We start from the raw sequence: 24647 nt of genomic DNA, 5'->3' as shown, positions 1-24647 counted from the left end.
TATTTCATAAATGTTTTAGTGGACATAACTGTTTTATTTTTTCAATTCATAAAACATTAAATTTCGTATAAATTGTTCACTTAGTGAAAAATCTACCATCGTAATTTTTGCGGTAGAATTATTTTTAAATATCCGGGTGTGTACAAAAAGAGATATTATAAAATTTGTAATTTGATATCAACGTCCAAAGCAAGAGTGTTAAAAGTTTAATTATAAAAAAGTTGCAATAATTTTGGGATATATTAATATTTTAATAAATAATTTAATTTAAAATTTTGCATTTATCTTAGAATATATAATTTATTTGCAACAAATGTGCAAAAAATAGAATAAAAACGACAATAAAGATACGGCAAAATTGTTTAATAAATTTTATTTAACTAAAATTTAAAATTAACTCAAAATTTAATTTTCATAAATATTTAATTGTATTAAAAAATCTTCAAATCTGGTATTTGTGAATAAATTATTTTTAAGAAGAATCTTTAATATATACAGCCTTAATTCAATCTTGATAAGCACAAGCATTTATTCATAAAACTGATATATTTAAGAGTCGCATACTTCCATAACATTTGCTTACAATATACTGCTCAAAGTGAACCATTAGTTGTGTGTGGAACCAAGTGACACATCATTATTGCCTGTTTTTTAAAGTGAAGTAAACTTTGTAAAAATAATATCTGTTAATTTAAGTGACGCTGCCGGGGCTTGAGCCTGCAACTTTAGAGTTATTAGTCTGAGACGTAACGGACTACGCTATTTCGTAGTCTATATTATTAAAAATAGGGATGGATATTAGAATTTAGACTAAAATTTATTTTTAATATTGCTTAAATAAAATTATAGTCTATTGAAGATAATAGTAGTAATAGTATTAAAATACATTAATTTTATTTTTACAGGTCAAAGGGACGCCGATCGAGCCTGACACTATGGGTTTTTTGAATCCATTCAACGGAAACATTCAGGTCATATCAACGAACAACAAACATGATGAAAACAACACAAAAGCTTTCGGAAACTTTGACGCCGACTGGGATCATTTGGGCGAGCAAAACAAGATTATCCACAAAAGATCAAACGAATTTTCGATGCTCGCGGATTTGATTAAAAAACAGTACGATTCGACCGACGATAATCGACAAGATTTATTATCCGAGCCGGATAAAAGCCAAGACGCCAAAGCGGCGGAAGCTTCGGCGAATCCGCTAGAAGAGAAGGTTGTGAAGAAGAAAAGCGCTTCTGCATTAGAAATTACGATAGGACAAGAGAGCTTTCATCAGGGCAGATTGACTTTGACTTGTAGAGCCACTGTTTTCTCTTTGTACGATGCACAAGCGCATCTTATACTCGAGGGGGAAAAACCGCAGATTGCATCGGTTTTGGGTACGAGAGATAACTCAAGCGGTAAGAAATTATTATTTTAACTATTTAACATTAACATATAATAATTGATAAAATTTATAATTACAGGTTCCAAGTCAATATATTCGCTGTTACATTGGCTGTATTTAATAATATTTATAAATTTAATAAAACGGTGACTCAACGTATAAATGTATATATATTATAATAAAATGTAATATTAAATATATTAGAAGCAGAAAGCTTGTCTGCCTTTGACGATCCACAATTTCGACTTAAAAATAGCGACAATAACACGAATGAAAATTCTTTTTACTACTCTTTAATTATTCATTTTTTTCATGAAATATATATATTCCATTTAAACCGCAACATCAATTGTATTAATTTAATATATATAAAATATAAAATTATACGAAGGCTAAAGGGTAGTAAAGAGGGTATTTTTCGTAGACTAGCTTAGATTATAGATATGATAATAGTAAAAACTGTTTGGGGCATTTTTAACCCCGACGACCTTCTTTCACATAATCCCGCAAGCCATAAGCTTTCAACTTGTACATAAAGAGATTTTTCTACGTGTAACACAAAGGAAAATATGTATGTTATTGTATTGACAATAAACATTTTTATTGTGCCAATAAAATCGATCCGAAAAATATAAAATGAACGCATAAAAAGTTTTCATTTCGTCGATGTTTGTATGTATAACTTAATCGTACAACTTATCTTTATTGTATGTGTACATAAATTTAAAAATATAAAAGCTTTTATCAATGATGTAAATCTTTAAAGGAGAATATAAAATAAAATACTTAAGAGGTTTGTTTGATTAAGTTTATACGAAATTTATAAACAATCAATGCAATACGAACGATGAAAATGTGTGTTGTAAATATAATGGAAATATCAGAGTGATAATTTAATTTTGTATATAGTTAAATGTATATTGTAAATAATTTATTTATACTAGTTTGTAAACATATTACATAAATCAAATAAAGTATTTGTCAATATTTAAGTCTTTTATTGTATTCAAGTAATCTATAATATTTAACCTATACTATTTTAATAATTTAAGTGCAAAATCATTTATTTCTACCTGAATTAATTGAATTCATACATCATTAAAAATTATATTATGTCTATTTAACACATAAACAATATTTAGAGCGTTATAATTATATTTAGATTAAAAGAATGCAGTGACATGGGTTAATATTAATTTGTTGCAATACAAATAATGTATATGGGTATACATTTAATCTAGTCATTTTTAATAGATTGAACAACTCGTGTCGAAAAAGTATTTTAACATTGCTAGAATCAACCATTCGAGAAAGGATGGTAAATATTTCGAGAATTCTGCTTCTTTGCATAACATATTAGTAAATAATATACCCACATATTATATGAATTTGCACAAAATAGATTCTATGATTTTTTTGCATATTTACTAAATAAGCGAATGATCTCAAATATGTTTTGAGCTTACATATATGTATATATACCACATAGGAAATCCTTAAGTGAAATAGAGATAATTAAAAATTAAATTTCAAGCAGGCAGAAAAAAATATTTTTTACTAAAAGTATTTTTTTATTTTTTTAATGTATTTAACTAAATACGTTTTATTAAATTATATGAATTTACATTAGTCGTTTTGCTGATAAACAAAAAAGGCAAATACTAAAAAGTGGCTTAAAACAATTAAAAAAAGATCTACTATATAATTAAAATCAGCACAAAAATCGATATTGTACGTAGGACATCCAATATTGCACAATAACCACAAATTTCCGAAGGCCATTAAAAATCACCCATGAATCTTTGGCCTCCGGATATAATACTATCGACGGTCGTTGTTCTTAAGACTCTAATTTGTTTTAATCGTTATAAATTAATTTAAGTTTAATTATTATAGAATCTTATTTATATGGATGAAAGATATTATTTTGTATGTAAGAATATTTTATTATTATTCTGACGTTGTCCTCGCTTATAAAAAATGTAACTAGTGTACATATTATTATTACTTTTAATTAAAAAAATACTGACCCATATTAAGTAATAACTTAACTCACTTTCATAACGTCAAATTCAACTACTATATTTTACAAAAAAGTATACTTTTATATAACACTCAACTACATAGATAGGAAAAACTAAATTAAAAATCGGTCCCGTCGGCGGTTGGAGAACATTCATCAGGTTTCTCGGTCCGGAGACACTTTTTTCCGTCGGGAAACTTTTGTCTCCGGGAAAAAAATGCGTGTCGGCGTTTTCGTCGACCGTTCATCAACGTCGCCCCTTTATTACTTTTTACAGGCCAATTCCTCCGTTCACCTATAAATCATCGAATTATCTCTCCTTCATTCGAAGTCGAATTGATTAACAGTGAGTGAGTGCACGCGCCATTTTCCAGCGTGTTTCCTTCAAAACAAACGATGCCTCTCCAGAAGGCGATATTTCAGATTTTCCGCATCATTCTCTTGATAAATGCTCGTATAGCTACGCTCCAGAAGAAAATATGAAAAACACACTAAACGACTCTACCGTTTGTGTGAAATCTGGAATGGTCAATTAACAGCAAAATATTAAAGCATGCGTTAAAAGCACAAACAAAAAAAATCATCGTAACTGAATTTTTCAATATAATTAAGTGTCTTATAACTTAACTTAATATAATTTCACGCATTACTTCATCAATTAAAAATTAATATTGTTAATTAAATCTAGTTTTAAGCTCGTCACTTTAGCATAGCTTGCAGCTTAACGACCGAGCCTAACAACCAAAGCTTGGCGCAGCCATTTGGACAATACGCTGACGGAACGGTCATGGTTACTATCGGACATCAATGGGGACAGACATCCAACACCACCATGACCGACACTATAAAGTGTGGTTTATCTTAATCATCACGCTTCTGCTCGACAATGCATATAGGATGCATCGACCGTATGCCTACAAAGCACTGCACGTTAGCTGTTAGTTGAACCGTAGGCGCTTGGATTCTAAACGCTCAAGATCTTCTAATTTTATCGCTAACCACAAATGTAAATTGCGTTCGAGCGTATTTACTTCTGGAGATTTACGGTATTTGTAAAAGCCGAGGTATTTATAGGATAACGATGTATTATTATTTATCAAATATACGAGGCTAGATAAAAGGTGAACTGAATTTTATGTAACTCTGTTTAGCAAATATTAATCGCAGCAGTTTTTTGCTTGCAGTGTTTTAAATGGCCGTGTCAGTCATTATTATCCAAGAGCAAACTCGTTTAATATTATGTTTTTTTTATGTGAAAGGAGCTGTAAAAGAAAATATCAGATCGCAATGACTCAAAAATAAATTCAAATAAATAAATATTAAAAAATAAATGACTTAAAAATAAATTCAAATAAATAAATAATAAAAAATAAATTCACTTATGTGAATTAAAAATAAATTCACTAGAAATTTATATGTCTTTAAAATAAATTCAAATAAATAAATGATGAAAAATAAATTCACTAATATGAATTAAAAATATTTAAAAATAAATTTTAATCAAAAATAAATTCACTAGAAATTTATATGCCTTAAAAATAAACATGTCTAAACATGTCCCTCTATTTTTTGTTTTGTATTTGCCGATAGTTACTGTGGACATTTAGATGGACGTAAAACTGATAATTAAAGATGCTTCTCATGCTTATTTTAATTAAGGCTTCATGAAGCTTTTAACTGTTAACATTCAAACATTGTGATTTCCTAAATTTCAATTATAAAATCATATATTAATTATATTATAAGTTGAAGACATGAAATCGGAATATTCCGCTAGAGCAGGGCTTTTTAAACTATGATTCGCGACCCCCCAAATGTGGTCGCTTAGCGAAATCTTGGGGTCGCGAGATCTTAATGTAAAATACTTAAATACATGAATTTAAATTAAATGTTTAAAATCATTTTTCAAGCAGCTCATCATGATCATATAACTTTTACTCACTGCCTTATTCATCGAGAGGCCCTTGCAGCAAAAAAATTAGTACCAGAATTGAATAATGTGATTAAGGATGCTGCTAAGATTGTTTATTTTATTACGAACCATGCCCTTAATAGCTGCATATTTTTAAATCTCTTTAAGAATACGGAACTTACGGATTTTAACCGAACAAAAATGGGATATTGTTGTTTTTTTCAAAATAACCTATGGCTATCCAAGCTGAGATCAACATTTAGAAGAGTAGGGTAGAAAAGGATACGTCCGAAATATTTTCCAGTATCGACAATTTTATAATCGAGAAAAATCATTTTAAAACTTTAACGCAAAAATTATTATAGGTCACTTAACAGTTTCGTAAATATTTTATATCAAATATTGTTTACAAAAAGTAATCTTGGATTAAAAAACCATTTTTGATTAGCTTAAGTGAGATTGATCACCTGCTATATAAAGCTCAATAGGAATTTACTGAGCTTTCGAGTAACTCAAACTTAAAACTAGATTTTCCAAAAAAGCTAGATCGGAACTAGAACTGAATTTCCCACAATCTATGATATGACATTAAATGTTCTTCTGCCATTTAACACCACATATTTATGTGAAATTACTTTTTCAGCTTTAACACATATTGAATCCCAATATCTTTCATCGCTAAAAAATATTGAAGAGATTTTACGTCCAGCAGTAGCAATTATTGCACCAAGATTTAATTTGTTTTGCAGTAAAAAACAAGCACATCCGTCTCATTAAAAAATGATTTTTCCCCTTTAATTTTTAATAACTTTAATACCAGCGACAATATATTATGCTCAATATTCTCTTTTATTTATGTTATTGCAAAAATATTAGTTTTGATCAAAAATAGGGCATAACATTTTTGTAACTACAATAAATACAATTTTACAATTTTTGTGCAATTTTTAATTTCATATTTTTGTATGTTTCTAAGCAAATTCTAAAACTATATTTTTTCATATGTATGTATATTGTTACCTAATCAATAAATTAGCATAAAATATTAATATATCATATTTTTTATTTATCTGGAGTCGCGAAGAAACTCACAATCATAAAATGGGGTCGTGAATGAAAAAAGCTTAAGAAGTCCACTGGATATTAATACAAGACACAATACTCTAATTTTTTTTAGAAAATAATGCTATGCAAACTATAACTACCTTCTGGCTCGACATTTTTATTATGTTAAGTATATTATGATGACACTATTAAAATGGGTTAATACATAATGTTTCACATATTTTTTTTAAATTTATAAGACATATCTATCACGTTTTAATTAGCTGTTTTTCGCTACAGGCATGTGTATGTTAGTAGTTCTGAGGGTCTAATTATTTGTCAATAAATTAAGATTGTTTTAATTATTATCGTATTTCTAAAAATACGATATACGGAACTGAAATCAAAAACCAATTATTCCTAATTTAGATGACCTTATCAACGTTTATTGCTACAAATATAAGGAATACAATTGATTTCAAGAAAAATAAGCCTTCAACAGAAATACTTTTGGAGCAAATAAAGACACTTATTTAGGAAGAAATTCGCGTATATTATTATTATTATATATTATTATCAAATATGAAATGTTCGATATTGGCTGTTCACGCGTTTATTTTGCCATACGTTAAAAGCGAAAAGCGATTTTCGCACGCGAATAAGTTGAATATGTGATATGGAGAAAATTGGTGCTGCGAATTGGAAAATATAAAATATTTATTGCCATCATAAAACAAGAACCATCGCAAGCGTCAGCGAGAGGAGCAGAGACAACTACGTCTTTGAATATCTACATAAATTATAATGAAACGTTTGCACGCCTCGCTCGCTTGCTTGGCCTATTTCATAAATTAATTTAACATGTTTCATATTATTTATACGCATGTCTTCGTTTATCAAACGTCTATTTTTGCCCGTTAGAGTAACGAATAATACTTAGTTTGATTCTACTACTACTTAAAGTATCTTATATGAAATCAGAAAAAAAGGAAAGGTACTCTAAACCGTATTAAAATTGTAAGAGCATGCGTGTGTTGTATGACTTAAATATATGTACTCTGGTTTAGTTGAAAAGTATTTTTTTATTACAAAATTATAGGGGTTTATGTTAGTATAAATAAATAAAGGTGTGAATTATTAAAAAATATAAAAAAGTATGTCCATTTTCAAGGAAAATAGTTATGTTTAAAAATATATTTTATCATAAATTGCTTTACATTATTATTTACGAGTAAAAATATAAATTGTTTATGGAAAAATAAACGCCATAAATTATTAGGCACATATTCGATAAACAACATTTTTTATTATTTGTGTTTATTGAACCGTGTTGATAATTACAATTTAACTGTCAATCATCTAATTCGGAGAAATCTCAGCTCAATTGTACGTCATAATATTAACGGTCGGTTAGCTCAGATTTGGTTCAACGTTTAGCGTTAACGATTAAATCAATATAAAATTTGGGAAGGCCAATCATTGGATTTCCGACATCCAATTTTGTTTGAGTTTTTCTGTAAACAGGAAAGAGGTAAGCTTTTAACTTAAAATCCACAAGTTCCAATAGATCCATTAATTCAATGGAACTATGTTTGCATTTTGTTAACAACGTTCTTAGCTACAAAATTTATGTTTCAACTTAATTTAATTTACATGTAAAAAAATCAAAAATTATTAATAAGTTCAATATTTAAAACTGGATTCCTCTCTTTTATATCTTATAAATTAAGCTCATATGTATGAGATCAACTCAAACTAGATCTTAATGACAAATTTTCAGCTTTTCAAACTTTAAGTACCAATAAAATCAAATTATTTGTGTAATGGAATGTTTTAAGTTTTTATTTTATGTTGGTATTTATGAGTAGATATTAATTTTTAGATGATGCAACTGTGACAGAAAGAAATCGCTTATGTATTTACTAAATATATATTTTTGATTGCGTGATACACGATAATATTAAAATGGTTTGAACATAGTTTTTATATGCTAATCTATTAACTATATTTTGTGTTCAATTAAATTTAAAATATCTATGCAATTATTTATAATGAATATGATATAAATTTTAGATAATTTATCACGATCTATCATTACTAATACATCTAGTATTTGCTGAATACTATATTAATTTTATTTTTATTAATTCTTAATTAATTATTAATAAATATTTTAAAAGCTTAGTTTGTGACATTGTAAGATATAATTGCCATAATTTTTTATCATTCTTCTTATTTATTAATTTTCATTATTAATTAATCAAGGCGAATTATGAATTAAAACGTGATTCGAAAAATACGCATATTTGTTTTTAATGTTTCTTTAAATCCACATTTGTGGATCTAAGGTTTGCGGTGTTTAATTTAGGAAATCGAATAACACAACTAAATAACTACTAGCTCTTAATACGTACATTGTCTTGTTAAATAAGTAAAATAAACATGTGGGAACTGGCATCTTATCTTAAATCGCTTTAATCGACTTGAACATGGTACAAGTTACAACTGTTGCTTAAATGTTATAAAATCAATAAAAAAACTGTACTATATTTATTTAAATAATTATCTATTAGATATAAAATGCTTTTTAAAATCAATTTAATTTTGTCGGGAAATTACATTTTCTCTATAAGCATAATATGTTGGTTAATAGATATTTATGAATATATACAAATATTTATTAGTTTAAATGAAACGTTGGTAACTCAAGTATATTAAATTACAAATTTTGTACAATATAAGCAAGTTTTGGCTTTGAAGTGCTACAACATGATTATCGAACTTATAAAAAAATATGTTATAGAAAAATCAATATAAAATAATAGTGAATACCAGAATAATTAAGAATTTATTAAAGGTTATTTAGAAAAATGCTTAAATTATGCATTTCATTTTAAAAACATTAATTTTTATTAAAAAAAAAAATAATATATAAATATATTTTATCATTAAAGGCATATAATAATACGGCTTTTTATTGTGGTACAACACAAATCCTTAAATGCGCTATAATTTAATACTAGTGATTAGGGATTCCAATCCCGGGCCAAAATTTTGATCCCGGGATTTCGGTATTGCAATTAGTCGATCCCGGGATCCCGGGACCAGTCCCGGGATAATTTTCCTGTTATTTTATCGATAAAAATAATTTAAAATGAATAATACGATATATTTTTACATCTGTTTTTTATAACGTACAATGTATAAAGTACATATGATTTTAGTCTTGGGCTTAAAATAGAAAATAATATAATAAAAAAAAAAAAGGGAAGGTCTTATATATTTATTTGAGAAGATAAAAAATTAACTTTTGACAATGTACGTACATATGTACATTCATAGACACAATTAATGGAAAACATTATTTTGAATACAACTCACGAAGTAACATCAAAGCATCAAGCGTTTCATCATTTAGCCTTGATCTGAATTTGGTTCCTAAGCAGCCTGCTGCTGAAAAAGCACTTCAGACTCACAGCCTCAAAGATTCACAGATGACACGTGCAACTTGCGCAAGTTTGTACACGAAATATAGCTATTTTGACAATAATAATTCGATTGTGCTTGATAAATCAATCATTCCAAAAAAATCGGGATTATGTTTTATAATCCCGGGACTCATCGGGTATTGAAAATCGTTCGGGATCCCGGGATCCCGGGATTGGAATCCCTACTAATGATTAATAAATTCCACAGCTGTTTAATTATAACTAAACATATAAGTAATTTATGAAATTTCGTAAATTAAAAATTACAATGCAATAATTAACAAAGAATATTGTGTTGAGTATTTAAATAATTATTATGTTAAGAACGGGCAAATATATTTTGTATACGAGTCTTTATTCACAATGCATTATGTAATATATACATATGTTTTTTAGCCATCCGATAAGCATTAACAATATAAGCCTTGAGAAAGTATAATCACATGAAAAAATGTCATTGTCTGTCAATAGCAAAGGAATTATGCCAAAATTAAGTTACCGCGTAATTAAACTTACATTGTACCCTTCATCGTTAAAAAGTATTAAATTGATACACTTGTTATTAGGTTTCTCATATAAACAAAGTTATTCTGCATAGAAAAATAATGTTTTAGTCAAATGTAACTGGCACTTTGAGACAGTGATGTTTCATCTTATTTCATAAAGACAATTTCATTTAAAAACCAAAAAATACGCCTTAGTATAGATTGAATTGAGTATAAATAATGCTAATTACGGTATATTAAAATGATTTTAGTCGCACACCCTTACCAAGTCAAAAATATCCCATTTTGCTTATTATCTATGTTTAAATTTTATTAATTGTTATTTTTAAACTCTACTTCATTATTTATTTTAACTTTTTGTATAATAATATTCAATTCTTGTTAAAAATATCATAATATTGTTGGTAAAATTTTAACTTAGTTTAAGGTCGATCCAGCGTTTTCAGAAAAATATATAATTAACTTAATTGTTTTTTTGCAATCGTTTTTAAATAAACGGCAAATTTTGGGGAATTATGATTTTTTCTTGAACGCTCAGCGTGTACTTGTAAATGTGTTTTAAATGAAAATAAATTAGTATAGCAGTATGATATTTATTCCAAGAAAATTTGGGTGAAACCCAGATTATCAATATCCACCAATCATAATTTATAAATTTAACACGTCCGTTGCATTAGATAAACGTTTCAGATAACGCCGTTAAACTTTTAACTTCTGCCACGTGCCAACAAAACCGCGCAACTTCTCCGCACACGTGTGTCCCGAACCACGACCGATTTTGTCTTATTACACTTTTTACTTCTGACCACGGCCAAAAATAGTCTGGCTATGTCTCAACAAGCCGTTGGCGGATAACAAACAGCGCTCGTTTACAATGTACGTACGATCCGATGAGCCGGGGATGAAGAGGAAAAATCTGCGCGTAAATCTGCATACGACGCAAAGGTGCGGTCATAAAACTCCCTTGTTACGACTCACCCAGGCCAGATATCCAGGCTTACGATATTTTATACTTTGGTGCATAAACTCGGCGAGTTTACAACCATGGGTGTGTGGGTGTCTCGAACAGCAGCAGCATTCGAGAGAGACGCCAGGTGAACGACACATCCAGTATAAAATCGACGGATCAGATTACTGGGACGTGTTCCGGCGTTGATTTCATACAGACGAGTTTTATGACTTATCCAGGAATAAAACACGTGTCGGGTATGAATCTTCGAGTGTGCAAAAAGACGTTTGAAACGATGAAGTGGATGTTGCAGTTTGGCCTTTGGAAAATACGGATGTGACGATTTTGATTACGAACTTTTAAAATAAAAAAATCGATAGTCGAAACCAATTATAATTATCTAATGATATTTAAATTATATAAAATATAATCTAAAGATAATTTATATTGAAAGATTCACTTAAAAAGTAAACGTGGAAGAGCTGATATAAATTGCATTATCTATGCAATTACTATATTTTTATGGAATGAAGTAATAGTAAGATATTATTACTTTATTTCCATAAAATAACACATTATTTTGTACTTATTGTAAAATTAATAATTATGAGTTCTTGAGGCCATCGAAATAATACATAACGATGTGACCAGATTTTTATTTCATAAATGATTTTAATTTTTTTGTTAATAAATAACCTTGCTCTATTAAATAATTATGAATAATTTTATGTTTATATTATAATTACAAGATTTCATAAATATATAAATCGTTTTTCAATACTTTTGATTGAGTCACTTCTACCTTCAAAATTAAACTACATATTTCTAAAGCTTTGGAGCTTCACCACGGAGAGCCAGGCCCCCACCAGAGGGCTTGCGCCACAGTGACTGCGCATATTAGAAGATCGACGTTAATTTGGAGCCATCCTTGATTATTACAACTTAGAACATGCTTACTACAATCAACATTCATTTTTTTTTGAAAAGCAATTTTGTTACTAATTTTCTTCTACTAATAAAAAAATCGATCTAAATAATAAAATAAAATTAATATATTAAAATAACTAATTATTTATTTCAGTCAATAAAAATACTCTAATAATTATATTTCAATTGTAACAAACGATTCTCTTATGTAACTTAAAGCTCAAAAGCAAGAATATCTTTTCCTTTTAGTTCGCTGAATTGAAAATATATCTAAATATTTATTTTGTAAATTATGCTTCAGCTTATTATTTTTTTTTGTGTGTGTATATAATATTAATGCGTAATGAAAGTATAGTAAAAGCTCGCGTTTATTGAATCAGACGTTTATAATGGGTACTGTGCTGTTTTTTTCAAAGATGCAAATGCCTCTGAAGAGCTGAAAGCTCCATTATTATAACAAGTATATTTTTTTCATTATCTAAATAAATATATTTTATTATATTATGCTTTTGCCTTAATTTAAAGATAATGTGTATAATTGCTGACCTTGTTTTTCGACGGTTAAGGTGAGTTTGCGTATTTGGGTTATATTTGGGGCACAGATACGTCCCTCGGCGACAGTAGCTATAAGTAACCAAATAAGTTAACCAACGGAATGAGCGGATGAAAAATATACGCGTGTCATAAAGCATGCGACATTGTTCCCCAGTCTGTACTTTGCTTTTGGAGAGGAGCTTGAACTGGTTTGGAATCTTGGGAGCAACTTATGCAAAGCTGCTTATATACTTCGGCGAATGTGGGTTCCTTTCACTATACTCTGACAATAACCAACTACACCCTACGTGCAAAACACAATTCTGTAATGTAACACATGTACGAATTTATTCAGGGAACTTAAAGAAGGAAAAACTGACGTTGAAATGTCATTCTTTGACGATGATAGATTAACAAAAATATTTTCTAGACATAACTTTTGCATTGCAAGTGTTATAAAAGTGTTAAAAATTGCAAAAATACAATTTATATTTGGTAAATTAAATTTAGCCTTAACTTTCGCATCCGTATGTATACGCAAACATAAACATACATACATAAATACTACAAAACTTATCACTTCGCCTTAAATGTGTTACGTTTAACTCACACATAACAAACTTTTTTTATGCTTCGACCTCGGCTAATAGAGCTTTTCCTGGAATGTTTTTTTATATATACGTGAGCTTTTTATTTATTTATTGGAAACCTTTGAGAGTGTATCATTCCAATTACCAATATTACTACACATAATATATATCTGAAGCACGCTCCGATAGATGCCATTAAAAATGTATCGAATTTTCAACTCGACGGAAAAAAAAATAAAGTCTGTACCGGGTTTTGTGCTTTATTTATTTTATCAAACGATCATATTTCAACGGTTATGGTTTAATAAGTAATAAATACAAAAATTTGCATTCTAGTTGTTTTAAATTACATTAAAATCATTTTAAATTATTTGATTTTTTATTATCATATTTTAAATATTTATCTTAAAGATATAAACTATAAAGAAAAGCTTTGTTATAAATTATTATAATATTAGTCATAGTTTTATTTAAACAAAGGCGTTTCATAAATTATTCCTAAAGATAATTTGCCATACATAAACACCCTAAATTAGAAAGCATCATCAGATTTTAAAAGCGTAAGTAATGAACGTTTACATGACCAATTGAATGACGTAACTATAAGCAGCAATCAGCATTAGCAAAATTTATATATAATTATATCAATTTGTGACTTTTGAATTGCACGTGCCCTTTTTATCACGTGGGAAATACTTCATGTGATTATTGAAATCAACACATTCATTTCGGAAATTCGGAGAGAGTCGAATCCACTAAAATTCTTCAGTCGATAAAAGATAAAGCAATTACAACGTAAAACGAGAGTCATCAGCTATTGGCAAAAGATTGTACAGGAGTGCAGCAGTCATCGATCAATTGTCAATGTATTGTCTTGACAACTTTTCTAATGCAATATTAAATTTTAAATGAGTCCTTTGACGATATCAGAGAGCTCATCCTATATGCGAACATTACATTCGACCTTTCTCATTATAAGTCTGGTGAAGTTTATAAGCTTGTGTGGCACTTTAAACTCTGCCATCGCCTCATAAAGTTTGCTTCTATTGACACTATAATATGTAAAGATTGCAATACCGGTAATACCGGTATTGGGGCAACAATCGTACCGATTTGTTTTGTCAAATAAATACGTTTTATTTACTAAGAATGATCCATGGTAATAAAAAATATTTGTAATAAATATATACAATTTGCAATAATTAAAATAAAATTATATAAATAAATCACTTCTCAATCATACAATTTTTTTGGGAAAATCAGGTAATACAGGAATATATTTCATTGTAATAAATTAGCGAGTAGTGCTCTGGCTTCTGGTATAAAATTTAAGGGGGCATCCAGAAGACAATGATTGTTTAGATTAATTGTTTCACAGGAAGAAGGATATGGCGCCTGTATTTTGAAAAATATTTTCTTCTACAATATTGTTAATGAATGAAAGTGAGGAAATAAATAGCACAAAAAGGTCTTTGTACATTGATTTTTATGAGTACTTGTAAACAATACAATAACAGATCAGCGTACAAAGTATTTTTAGAAGAACCTGAATATAAGAAAGACCGTTCAAAAGCTTCTTATTGTTTGAAACACGAATTATGCATAAACAGACAGACATCTATACCTAAAATTTTAACTTCTTGAATTTTTTCGCAAAATTTGCAAACATGTATCAACATTTAACAATATATTAGAGCATAACTTCGCAATAAGTCGATTAGTTAAATTTTGAATAAATGGACATTGTGTTTTCGTATTTTTTATTACCAATTAATAAAGAATAATAATAATGTCAATACCGGTAATACCGATTTTGCCTTTTTTTCACGGTAATATCGGTATTATTGCAATCCCTAATCATATGCTGCTTTGAAATCCACTAATACATAATAAGTAAATAAACAAAAATATTAATAATATTGCATTGACAAGGCGGACAGCCTGTGAGATGCTTTGTAACCCAAAGAGACGAATGTAGTGTTGCCAAATCATCACCTGTTCAGACTCATTCGCTCACGCAACGAATTTTAGAAGAAATATGACGGAAATAGTTTACCTTTAAATCGTTACATTACTTGGAATTAATTTGAGTGGTGAATATCCTTTATCCTTGGTACAGCTTATACATGTTTTTAATTTAACACATATTTTTGACTTTATAACAATTAGTGTATATGTACAAAAGTCTCGCGGTTGTTTCAAGTCATAATTTTGAGTTATTTTAACTCTTAATTCATTCGTTATCTAGTGATTGATACATATTTTTGGGTATTGTAAATTAAAATATATTTCATAATATGTAAATTACTAATACCTTTGCAGCAGTTTTTAATGTAAAAAATTTTATTTTTGTCTAAAATCTCAATAGAAAGCATCGGTTCGAGATACGCGATTTTAGTATTGAGCTGTATGATTTAGGCACTAGTTTTTGAAGAGTTAATTCTAGACTATTATGCTAGATTTTATCTAAAGCCTGCGCAACGTGAACTTTATTTTCTTATGCATCTTTCACAAATGGACGGTTTTCTTGTGCACTTGCATGTAAGCATCGGAATATAAATTATTGATTTACTTGTTATCATTTTTTCTTATGAATCTTATTTTAAAATATTTTAATCTCTACCGACACCGACGATTTAATATTTGTAGTAATTTATTTATATAGCTCTTATAAGTTTTGTACAAAACACATGATATTGTATTGATTTTTTATATCCTTGTTCACCTATAACAATAGATTGGTTTCCTATCTTAATATGGCATGTCGCACACGAAGTCGTCCCGCGGCCGAAAAGTGATGGCCACTTCTTCAATGCTAATAAACAGCGCCATTAAGCGTTAACCGGCCATCTTTATAGCGGCTACGTGAGCCAAAGGAGCTAACCCTAAACGAAAGCGGTAACGGTTACCCCCGGAACGACCCACGATTCAGCTCGGAAGATTACTCGGAGAAATGGGAAACCGTACAAGTGCGAGCCAATAACATGGAATATTAAAGCACAATCCGGGCCACTATATACAGTTATTGTTATTGGCACCGAGGAAATCACTGCCGCTGACCGCAATATTGGCGCCAATTTTGCTTTGAAAGAAAAACGGCGAGCACATAAATAACCATGGCAATTATATTTATCGTACACACTTTGGGGTTTTATATTGTTTCGTACACACATTGATTCCAATTGAGCTGCGTGCACGATTAAATTAAAACATAGGAAACCATTCAGCAAAAATATTTATTGTTAAATTATACAAAGTAAGGCAATATATCACACAAACATGTGTAGCTTCTAGCATACCCAGTAAAAATAGGTAGTACTTCAAATAAAATATATAACAATAAAGTGGAATCAACGTCAAAAACATCAATTATTAATAAAACAATTTTTTTAAAGGAAAAAAACAATTATTAATTTTGCTCAAAATATGTATCATATTTTATTTATAAAGCTACCTTATTACTTGAACAAAAACATATTAGAATTTTTTTTAAAACGGTAATTTCAATAATATAAATAATTTTATAAACATACATATTAGATATGTATATCAGATTGTCCGATTAGTCTTTGCATTTTTTCCTTACATTTGCAAAAATGTTCAATATAACTTTTCATAAAAAAAAATAATTGTTAACAGTAGTCGTATCAATGCTGCTATTTAGTAAAGTCCAGTTGTAAACCAATGTATTTTACGCTTGTTATCCAATTTTAGTTACTGCTCTGCTCATTTTAAAAAGGTGCTGGCAGATTTTGTCCATGTTTTGTGAAAATAATTGCTTCTATTTTAATTTATTTGGTTTTATTTTTTCACCTCTCATAATATTTGTTTAAGACTTCAAAATGTTTGTATTTTATTCGCGATTTAAGATCGTAAGCATTTGCTAAAATAGTTGTATCGCGTATTTTTTATTTTTGCAATATCATTCGTATACAAGAAACGGCTGGCAAACTTCCTTGGGGTACTCCAGCTAGAATTTCATGCGGTATCGAGTGTTCGTTATTTAATGAAACAATATAGCTTTTTCTTATCATGTATGAGCGTATTAAGCATGGCAGATAATCAGAGGTTTTGTATTTGTTTAGTTTATGAGTCAAACCGTCATGCCATACTGTGTCGAAAGCTTTCTCTATATCTAACATTAAAATACCCGTACTTTTGTGAAAACTGTTCGTTAATAATTTTATTCCATAAAGACTCTTTTTTAAAAGCATGAGAATTACTTTTTTAAATGTGAAAAAGAAACTAAGCATTAAATTTTAAAACATAACAATACATATAATAAACAGACGTTTTATTAACTCTCAATATAGCAAAGCTCACGGAACCAATAAATATATTTTGGTATACTGAAAAATTGTAATATTGAATGTAAGGAAAATGATATTTTTTTATTTTATTTTTAATTACCATATTAATACAGCATCAAAATAACCACTTATAAGGTTGACAGATCGTTTTATGTCCATTTTTAAGGATACTGTATGAAACACAATAAAATTTGTAAATATAATGTTGTGCGAAACATCTATAACGTCGCTTTTGAACACATCTGGCACACGCAGAGTCAAGAACGAACTGAATTCGGAGAAATTTTGTGTCAAGTTGTAATGTCATTCTTAAATTCGAATCCAAATATTTCGTTATACTGAGATCAGTCTTCGTTACAATGAAAACATTTTGTATGAAAGTTTTTCGGTGACAAATTGAAGATTCGTTATAGTGGGAATTTCGTTATTTCGGTATTCGTTACGAAGTGATTTCGCTTAATTTTAAAAATAGGTTTGTAACTTGACTAAAAATTAATAAAAAAAAATGTTTACAACATAAAAAATAATATTAAAACGTATTATTTTGTATCATATAACAGTAAGTTTTGAGTTTAAATAAATAATAATAATAAATAGCATCCGCTCAAAAATATTACTAATATTAAAAAATATTTTGTTACATCTTACTGACGAAATCTATAATAAATTAAAAATATTTAAAATCCATATTAAAATAAAAAATATTTTCAAGGTTGAAAAAAATATTTTGAATAAATCTGGAAATTTTATTCTAAAACTTTAAAATTTAAAAATTTAAATTAGTGTTGTACCATTTTGTGTAGTTTCCTTTCAAAAGCGTAAGTACGAGGGATTTTTGCAACACTATGTGCTTAGTAGTTGGTTGGTAATGAATAAAAATTATTTTGAAACTTTTCCCCTTTTTGTTGAAAATGTTTTTTCAAGCGAAATTTTAAAAATTCTCTAAAAACTATAACTAAATTGCAACGTTCGCCAAAATTAGGGTTAATATTTTTTCTATGTAGAGAAGCTAATACAAATCCACATAATTTATATTATATTTTAAATCCCGTATAAACTAAACATATTTTTAAAATAATTTTTTATAGAATTTGATGATTTTTTTACACATATTGATAAGTGTTTTACAATTTAAATGGATAAAATCAATTTCGTAGTTCGTTCTCAAGCGCGTCCATGAACCGGTATTTCCCCGGAATTGCTTACATGTGACAGTTCTTCTGTCATCGGTCAAACGCGCGCCGGAATACAGCTTAGTGCGATTAAATAATCAGTGAAATATGTTATAATCACAGCATTTTTCTTTCTAAGTTACAATTGAAGTGATTTAGCATTTGGAATTATAGACTATATTATCGAAACTATAAATTATGAGTGTTCCAGTAAGTGTTTGGTTATATAAAAAATATATCACGGTTATTCTAACAAAATTACCATTGACTTTCCAGGATCTAATATTAAAAGACAGACACCAGAGATTTGGCAATTTATTATTTATTTATTTATTTTATTTTATTAATTTATTTAGCTTAATAGCTAATCTTTACATTTAACAAATTTAGTAAACATATATAAAAATATATAAAAAATACATAACAGAAAGAAAAAATGAAAATATACAATAATAAAGTCTTAATATTATAATTTATTTCTATATGTACGAAGGTGTTTTTTTATTCCATTTATGAAACCCGTTATATTTTTGCTGTTTCGGATTTCTCTTGGAAGACTATTATATAAATCAAAACCTCCGTACATAATTCCCCTAGCCGTACTCGTTTTCTTATACTTAATTTTCTTTAAATTTTCTCTATTTCTAGTATTATATTTATGTACATCTTTATTTCTTATTAAATACTTATTAAAATATTTTGGTAATATATTATTTTCTAACTTATATATAAATACTAAAACATTCATACTCAATATTTCTTGAACATTGAACCATTCTAATCTATCAATCATACTTTTACAATTAGTTAATCTATTTTTATTTAAAATTACTCTCATTGCCCTATTTTGTAATTTTTGCAACATTTGTTTATCTAATTTATTTAACATATTTAATAGTGTTGCACAATAATTAAAATAGGGCAATATTATACTATTATAAATTTTTTTTTTGTATTTATACTTAATATATTTCTTAATCTAGATAATAAACCTATTTTTCTACTAATTTTTTTTAATATGTAATTACAATGTTCTTTAAAATTTAATTTTGTATCAACAATTACTCCTAAATATTTTATATTATCCACTATTTCTATACTAGAGTTATTTATTACTATTTTGGTACTATTATCTAACACATTTTTATAATTAATAAACATACATTTAGTTTTATTCTCATTTAATTTAAGTACATTATTCTTTAACCATATTTCTAATATACTTAATTCATTATTTAAATTATTTACAATTTCTTTAATGTTATCACCTATGCAATACATTAATGTGTCATCCGCAAATAGATGAATTTTACATTTTTTCACGTTATTAACTATATCATTAATATACAAAACAAATAACAATGGTCCCAATTTAGACCCTAGTGGTACTCCATAAGACACTAATTTCTCTTCAGAATATACATTATTTATTTTAACTTTTTGTTTTCTTTTATATAAGTAATTATTAAACCATCTTAAAACTATATCACTTATACCTATACTCTCCAATTTCTTTAACATTATTTTTCTGTCTATTGTTTCGAAGGCTCTCTTGAAATCCAAGAAAACTGCTCCAATGATTTTGTTTGTATCCTTAGCCAATAGCCAATCATTTATCACTACTTGTAATGCAGTTTCAGTGGAATGCTTTTCTCTGAATCCCGATTGTTGTTCACATATTATGTATTGAGAAGTAATAAATTCCTTTAATTGTTTGATTACTACTTCTTCTATTATTTTTTTTATACACGGTAGCATGTTGATTGGTCTCATTTCTTCAACTTTTTTACTATTTTTTATTTTAGGTATAGGTACAATAGTAGCAATCTTTAAATTTTCAGGCATTTCTCCTAAGGAGAGTGCTTTATTTATTAAATAATTTAATTTAGTTCCTATTATTTCCCATGTTTCTTTAATTATATTTATATCTAGTTCATCAGTACTAGTTCCTTTTTTAAATTTACATATTATGTTATGAATTTCATCTAATTAAAGATATACATGCCAAAGTTAATTAAACATATTACAATAGTAGTAATAATGAAAAATCTCATATTAGTGTAAACAAAAAGTTACATTTTACCCACTATATAGTATCGTTTACAGTTAATTTTCAGAAGCAATGATAGATCTAATAACATTTACGTATGGCAAACAATTAATATATGACATATTGCGACAATTTTGTAGAATATGAAGATATGCCAATCTATGTGTTTAATCTTCTACAGTAACTTATGTCAATTTTGTTCTTCGGTTGTCGTTCAAATTTAATTAATGGATTATATTAGTGATAATAATGTGTTTAATGTTTACTTTTGATAAAAATCTTATTGTTTTTTAATTATTTTTCAGAAGCAATGATGGAACAATTTGATGACCTATATGGCTACAACGTAGAATTGGTATATATAAACAAAAAGTGAATCTTCTCATGTTAAAGTCACTGTCAGCAAGTATTATCTTTTTATATATTAAAAGAACATAATACATAAGTTTGATGTAACTGAATATCTTGAATTTGGTTATTCCGAAAGAGGAATGATGGCACAGAACAAACATTGAATAAAAATCATGACGTATACATATTTTGCCACATCGGAATTAAAAATAACCCACTTTTAGATATTTTGGCTATCGATGATTACAGGTATGCAATCACATATTTATAATCATTGTAAAATGTCATTTATTAGATAACATCCAAGAAACTACACATTTATAAGCTGTCCGTTGGCTGATATAGAAGTGTTCCCACTGCGACAGCGCCAATTTGATCGACTTTCAATCCTCACACATACTAAGGATATATTACACGTTCACGTTTAAAACGTACCTCGTAAATCTAACGTATATGTGCATTAAATCGGAAGCAATGATAATGTTTATGTAATATAAAAGAAAAAACTCACTTTTTGGCCTCCGAGCCCGTCGCCGGGAATTCAAAATTTTAAGATTTCATTACAAAGATTGTTTTATGATTGTTTATCTAGTTTAATCAATGTATTCTTCTAATCCTCAACACATTATGTACATATTTAATTTTCATGGTTATAACACACCTAGTTAATTTGCAATCCGATTATTTATATTCAGTCAAATGACGAATTAATGAAAATTATTGTCGCGTAGCAAAATTTTATTATTAAATAATAATTATTTAAAACTGTTGTCACGGTACTGTCGGCCATCTTGTTTTATATTTGAATGCTTATTTTTCATTGGTCGAAACAACAGAACCCATTACCGGCGCCTCGGAAAGCAATGAAGCAAATTCAATTTTTATTTTTATTATTAATTATTATTATAATTAAATATATTTCCTTTGTTTTCGTGTATAAATACACTGTTCATACAAAGCGATACGATTTTTAGAGTAGTTTCAATGTTTCATCTTAAGTTATGCGCGGTCGGAAGCGGAAGCGGCTTAGAACAATTATATATTAAAAAAAAAAAGTTTTTATTTTTTGATATAATCTTTTAGACTATTCATTACAGTAACACCTAGTAAAGTTTATATTTAATATTCTGTATGAAATATATTATTATATTACTTAAAGTAGGGTCTAACATAAGACTTATTTTAGTAATTTGTTTTGCATATTGTATTATATAGTAATATATCACTGATTTTTTATTTGCTTATAACAAAGAAGTCAAAGTGCAATAATAAAAATATATATGTCCTAATATAACAGTTATTAAATTACTTAAAAAAAAATATAATAATGAAGGTTAATTAAGTGGCTTTTATTTTATAATTATAGTCATATATAAAATATTTAGGGAATATATTATACAAAAGGTTTTATTGATACGATTTCTACGAAACCGCAAATATTCATAGATCTAATGGAATTTATATTAATTACAACATTTTCAACCCTTTCATAAATAACGCGTATTAATTCGATTCGGGAATTCAAACAAGCCTTTTGTAATTTATTTCAACTCCCGCCCGCGGAGTTTACGGCTCGGATACGAAGGTTATCCCTATTTATATAAGTTACGTAAAGTTAATTTAAGTTTCAATTGCAATCTCTACAATCCCACACACACTCGAATTAACCACATGTTAAACTTGATTCTGTGTTAATTAAAATGATTTATTCGCCAAACGCCCATCGACGAGCGGTTACCCATTGTGCGAAATTATAATCTCCCGTCGAAAAGTTTTAATTTCATTAGATATGAAAATAATTTAATGTGATTAATATTAAATTACCTATAAGTTACGTAATAAAACAATATTTTTATATATGTAAGTATATACATATCTATCTAATCGTGTACAATCAAATCTTATTATTGAGAGATTGTATAATTGACATTGGTCGATTATTTATTTATTTATTAATATATTTAATACACAAAGCGAACTACATATTTATGATAAATTTAAAATACAGCTTTTTTATATATTTAATAATTTACAATCGCTAAGATTCTTGATCTTCTTGTACTATATAATAAAATAAGATGTCTATATTTAGAAATTCAGAGGACGAAAAACATAAATATTACGTAAATGCAACCAAAATATAAATATGAACTACATAAAGTATAAATAAAAATTATGATTAAAATGCTATAAAAAGTGTTTAATTATATCGATTTTATAGTCAGAAATTATAAATGGAAATATGGTAGAGATTCATTTAATGGCTTTACTGCAACCGACAGTAGAGCCATATAATTAAATTGTTTCGTTTCTTCCTTGCTTGGCTTTATTTTTCCTTATATATACAAGTATAGTTTATGAGCATTCGGTAAGTAAGGTTCAGTTAATTGGCTGAAGAAGGGAAAGACCCTCTCAGATATCAATCACGAAACTTTTTTTTTCTCTGTTAACAGAATTGTCTCACGTGGTAAAGACATTTACAGTTGACAACGAAATACATCATTTATAATATTAATAATACAATTCTATCATCAATATATGACATTAAATATAGTAAAATATTGTTTTAATATGTATATTATTTATTAAAAATTTTATTATTTAAAGTATAATTATTGTAAAATCAATAAAAAAAATTTGACGGTTATTATGTTTCTTATTTTTCATTGTCTTAACATTTCAACTAAAGAAAAATACGTGAAAAACATTCATTGACTATAAGTACAGCATCTGATTAAATTTAATGATTTATTATAACTAGTATAATAAAGTATTGTAACCTGCGCCCGTGGACTTGAACGGAGTGGCCAGTCAGAAAAACGTAGTTGGCCATAGTTTAACGTAAAAACGATTTTCTTGCAGAGTTTAATCTGTGTAAGCCTTAGTTTCTTAAGATTTTTATTCTGTAGAGATATGGTTTAAGCAAACAAAAAATAAATAAAATATTTTTTTTATGTAGTGACTACCCTTTAAAATTAATCCCTTTTTTGTGGTGTTGATTATAAATGTTGGTCATATCTTAGTCGAAACTTATGTAGTACTTTTTTGTGAGTCATCTTCGTGTCTCTATTAATATAGCACATTTTCCGTCCTCAATTTTTTTTAAATATATATTTCTGGTTTTTATGCTGAGCTATTTAGCTTAACAGATTTTGGAAGATCTGTTCCATATATGTATATTTTTATTAAACAAGTATTATTTATACTATAATATTATACAGATGTTTTTAAAGTGTGTGTCTCAAAATAAGTCTTCAGAGTCAAGTTTATATATTTAAAAAAAAACTGAAACAAATTGAACAAAATATATTGCCAAATTAGGCTGTTTTGTCAAGTTTTAAATTTTAACAAATACTTTTAGATGTTGTAAGTAACATTTGACACTTTAAATAAG

At 27.7% G+C, this 24647-nt stretch overlaps 1 protein-coding gene across 3 annotated transcripts in view; it reads left to right on the top strand.

The window, feature by feature from the left end:
• LOC148228054 (uncharacterized) overlaps positions 1-2299 on the top strand; it is an 86553-nt gene extending 84254 nt beyond the window's left edge. For all 3 annotated transcript variants that reach the window (XM_088201004.1, XM_088201002.1, XM_088201003.1), the window contains 2 exons: positions 906-1410; positions 1477-2299. In XM_088201004.1, coding sequence (XP_088057130.1) covers positions 906-1410; positions 1477-1547 — 576 coding nt within the window. In that variant the 3' untranslated portion in view covers positions 1548-2299. The remainder of the gene's footprint in view (positions 1-905; positions 1411-1476) is intronic.
• Positions 2300-24647: the final 22348 nt, after the last annotated feature.

The sequence above is a fragment of the Plectrocnemia conspersa genome, unplaced genomic scaffold, assembly GCF_051122295.1.
Source record: "Plectrocnemia conspersa isolate PC_06_02 unplaced genomic scaffold, ASM5112229v1 ptg000012l, whole genome shotgun sequence".
Classification (NCBI taxonomy): domain Eukaryota; kingdom Metazoa; phylum Arthropoda; class Insecta; order Trichoptera; family Polycentropodidae; genus Plectrocnemia; species Plectrocnemia conspersa.
Note: the sequence above shows the minus strand (reverse complement) of the source record. Positions and strands in the feature narration are given on the sequence as shown.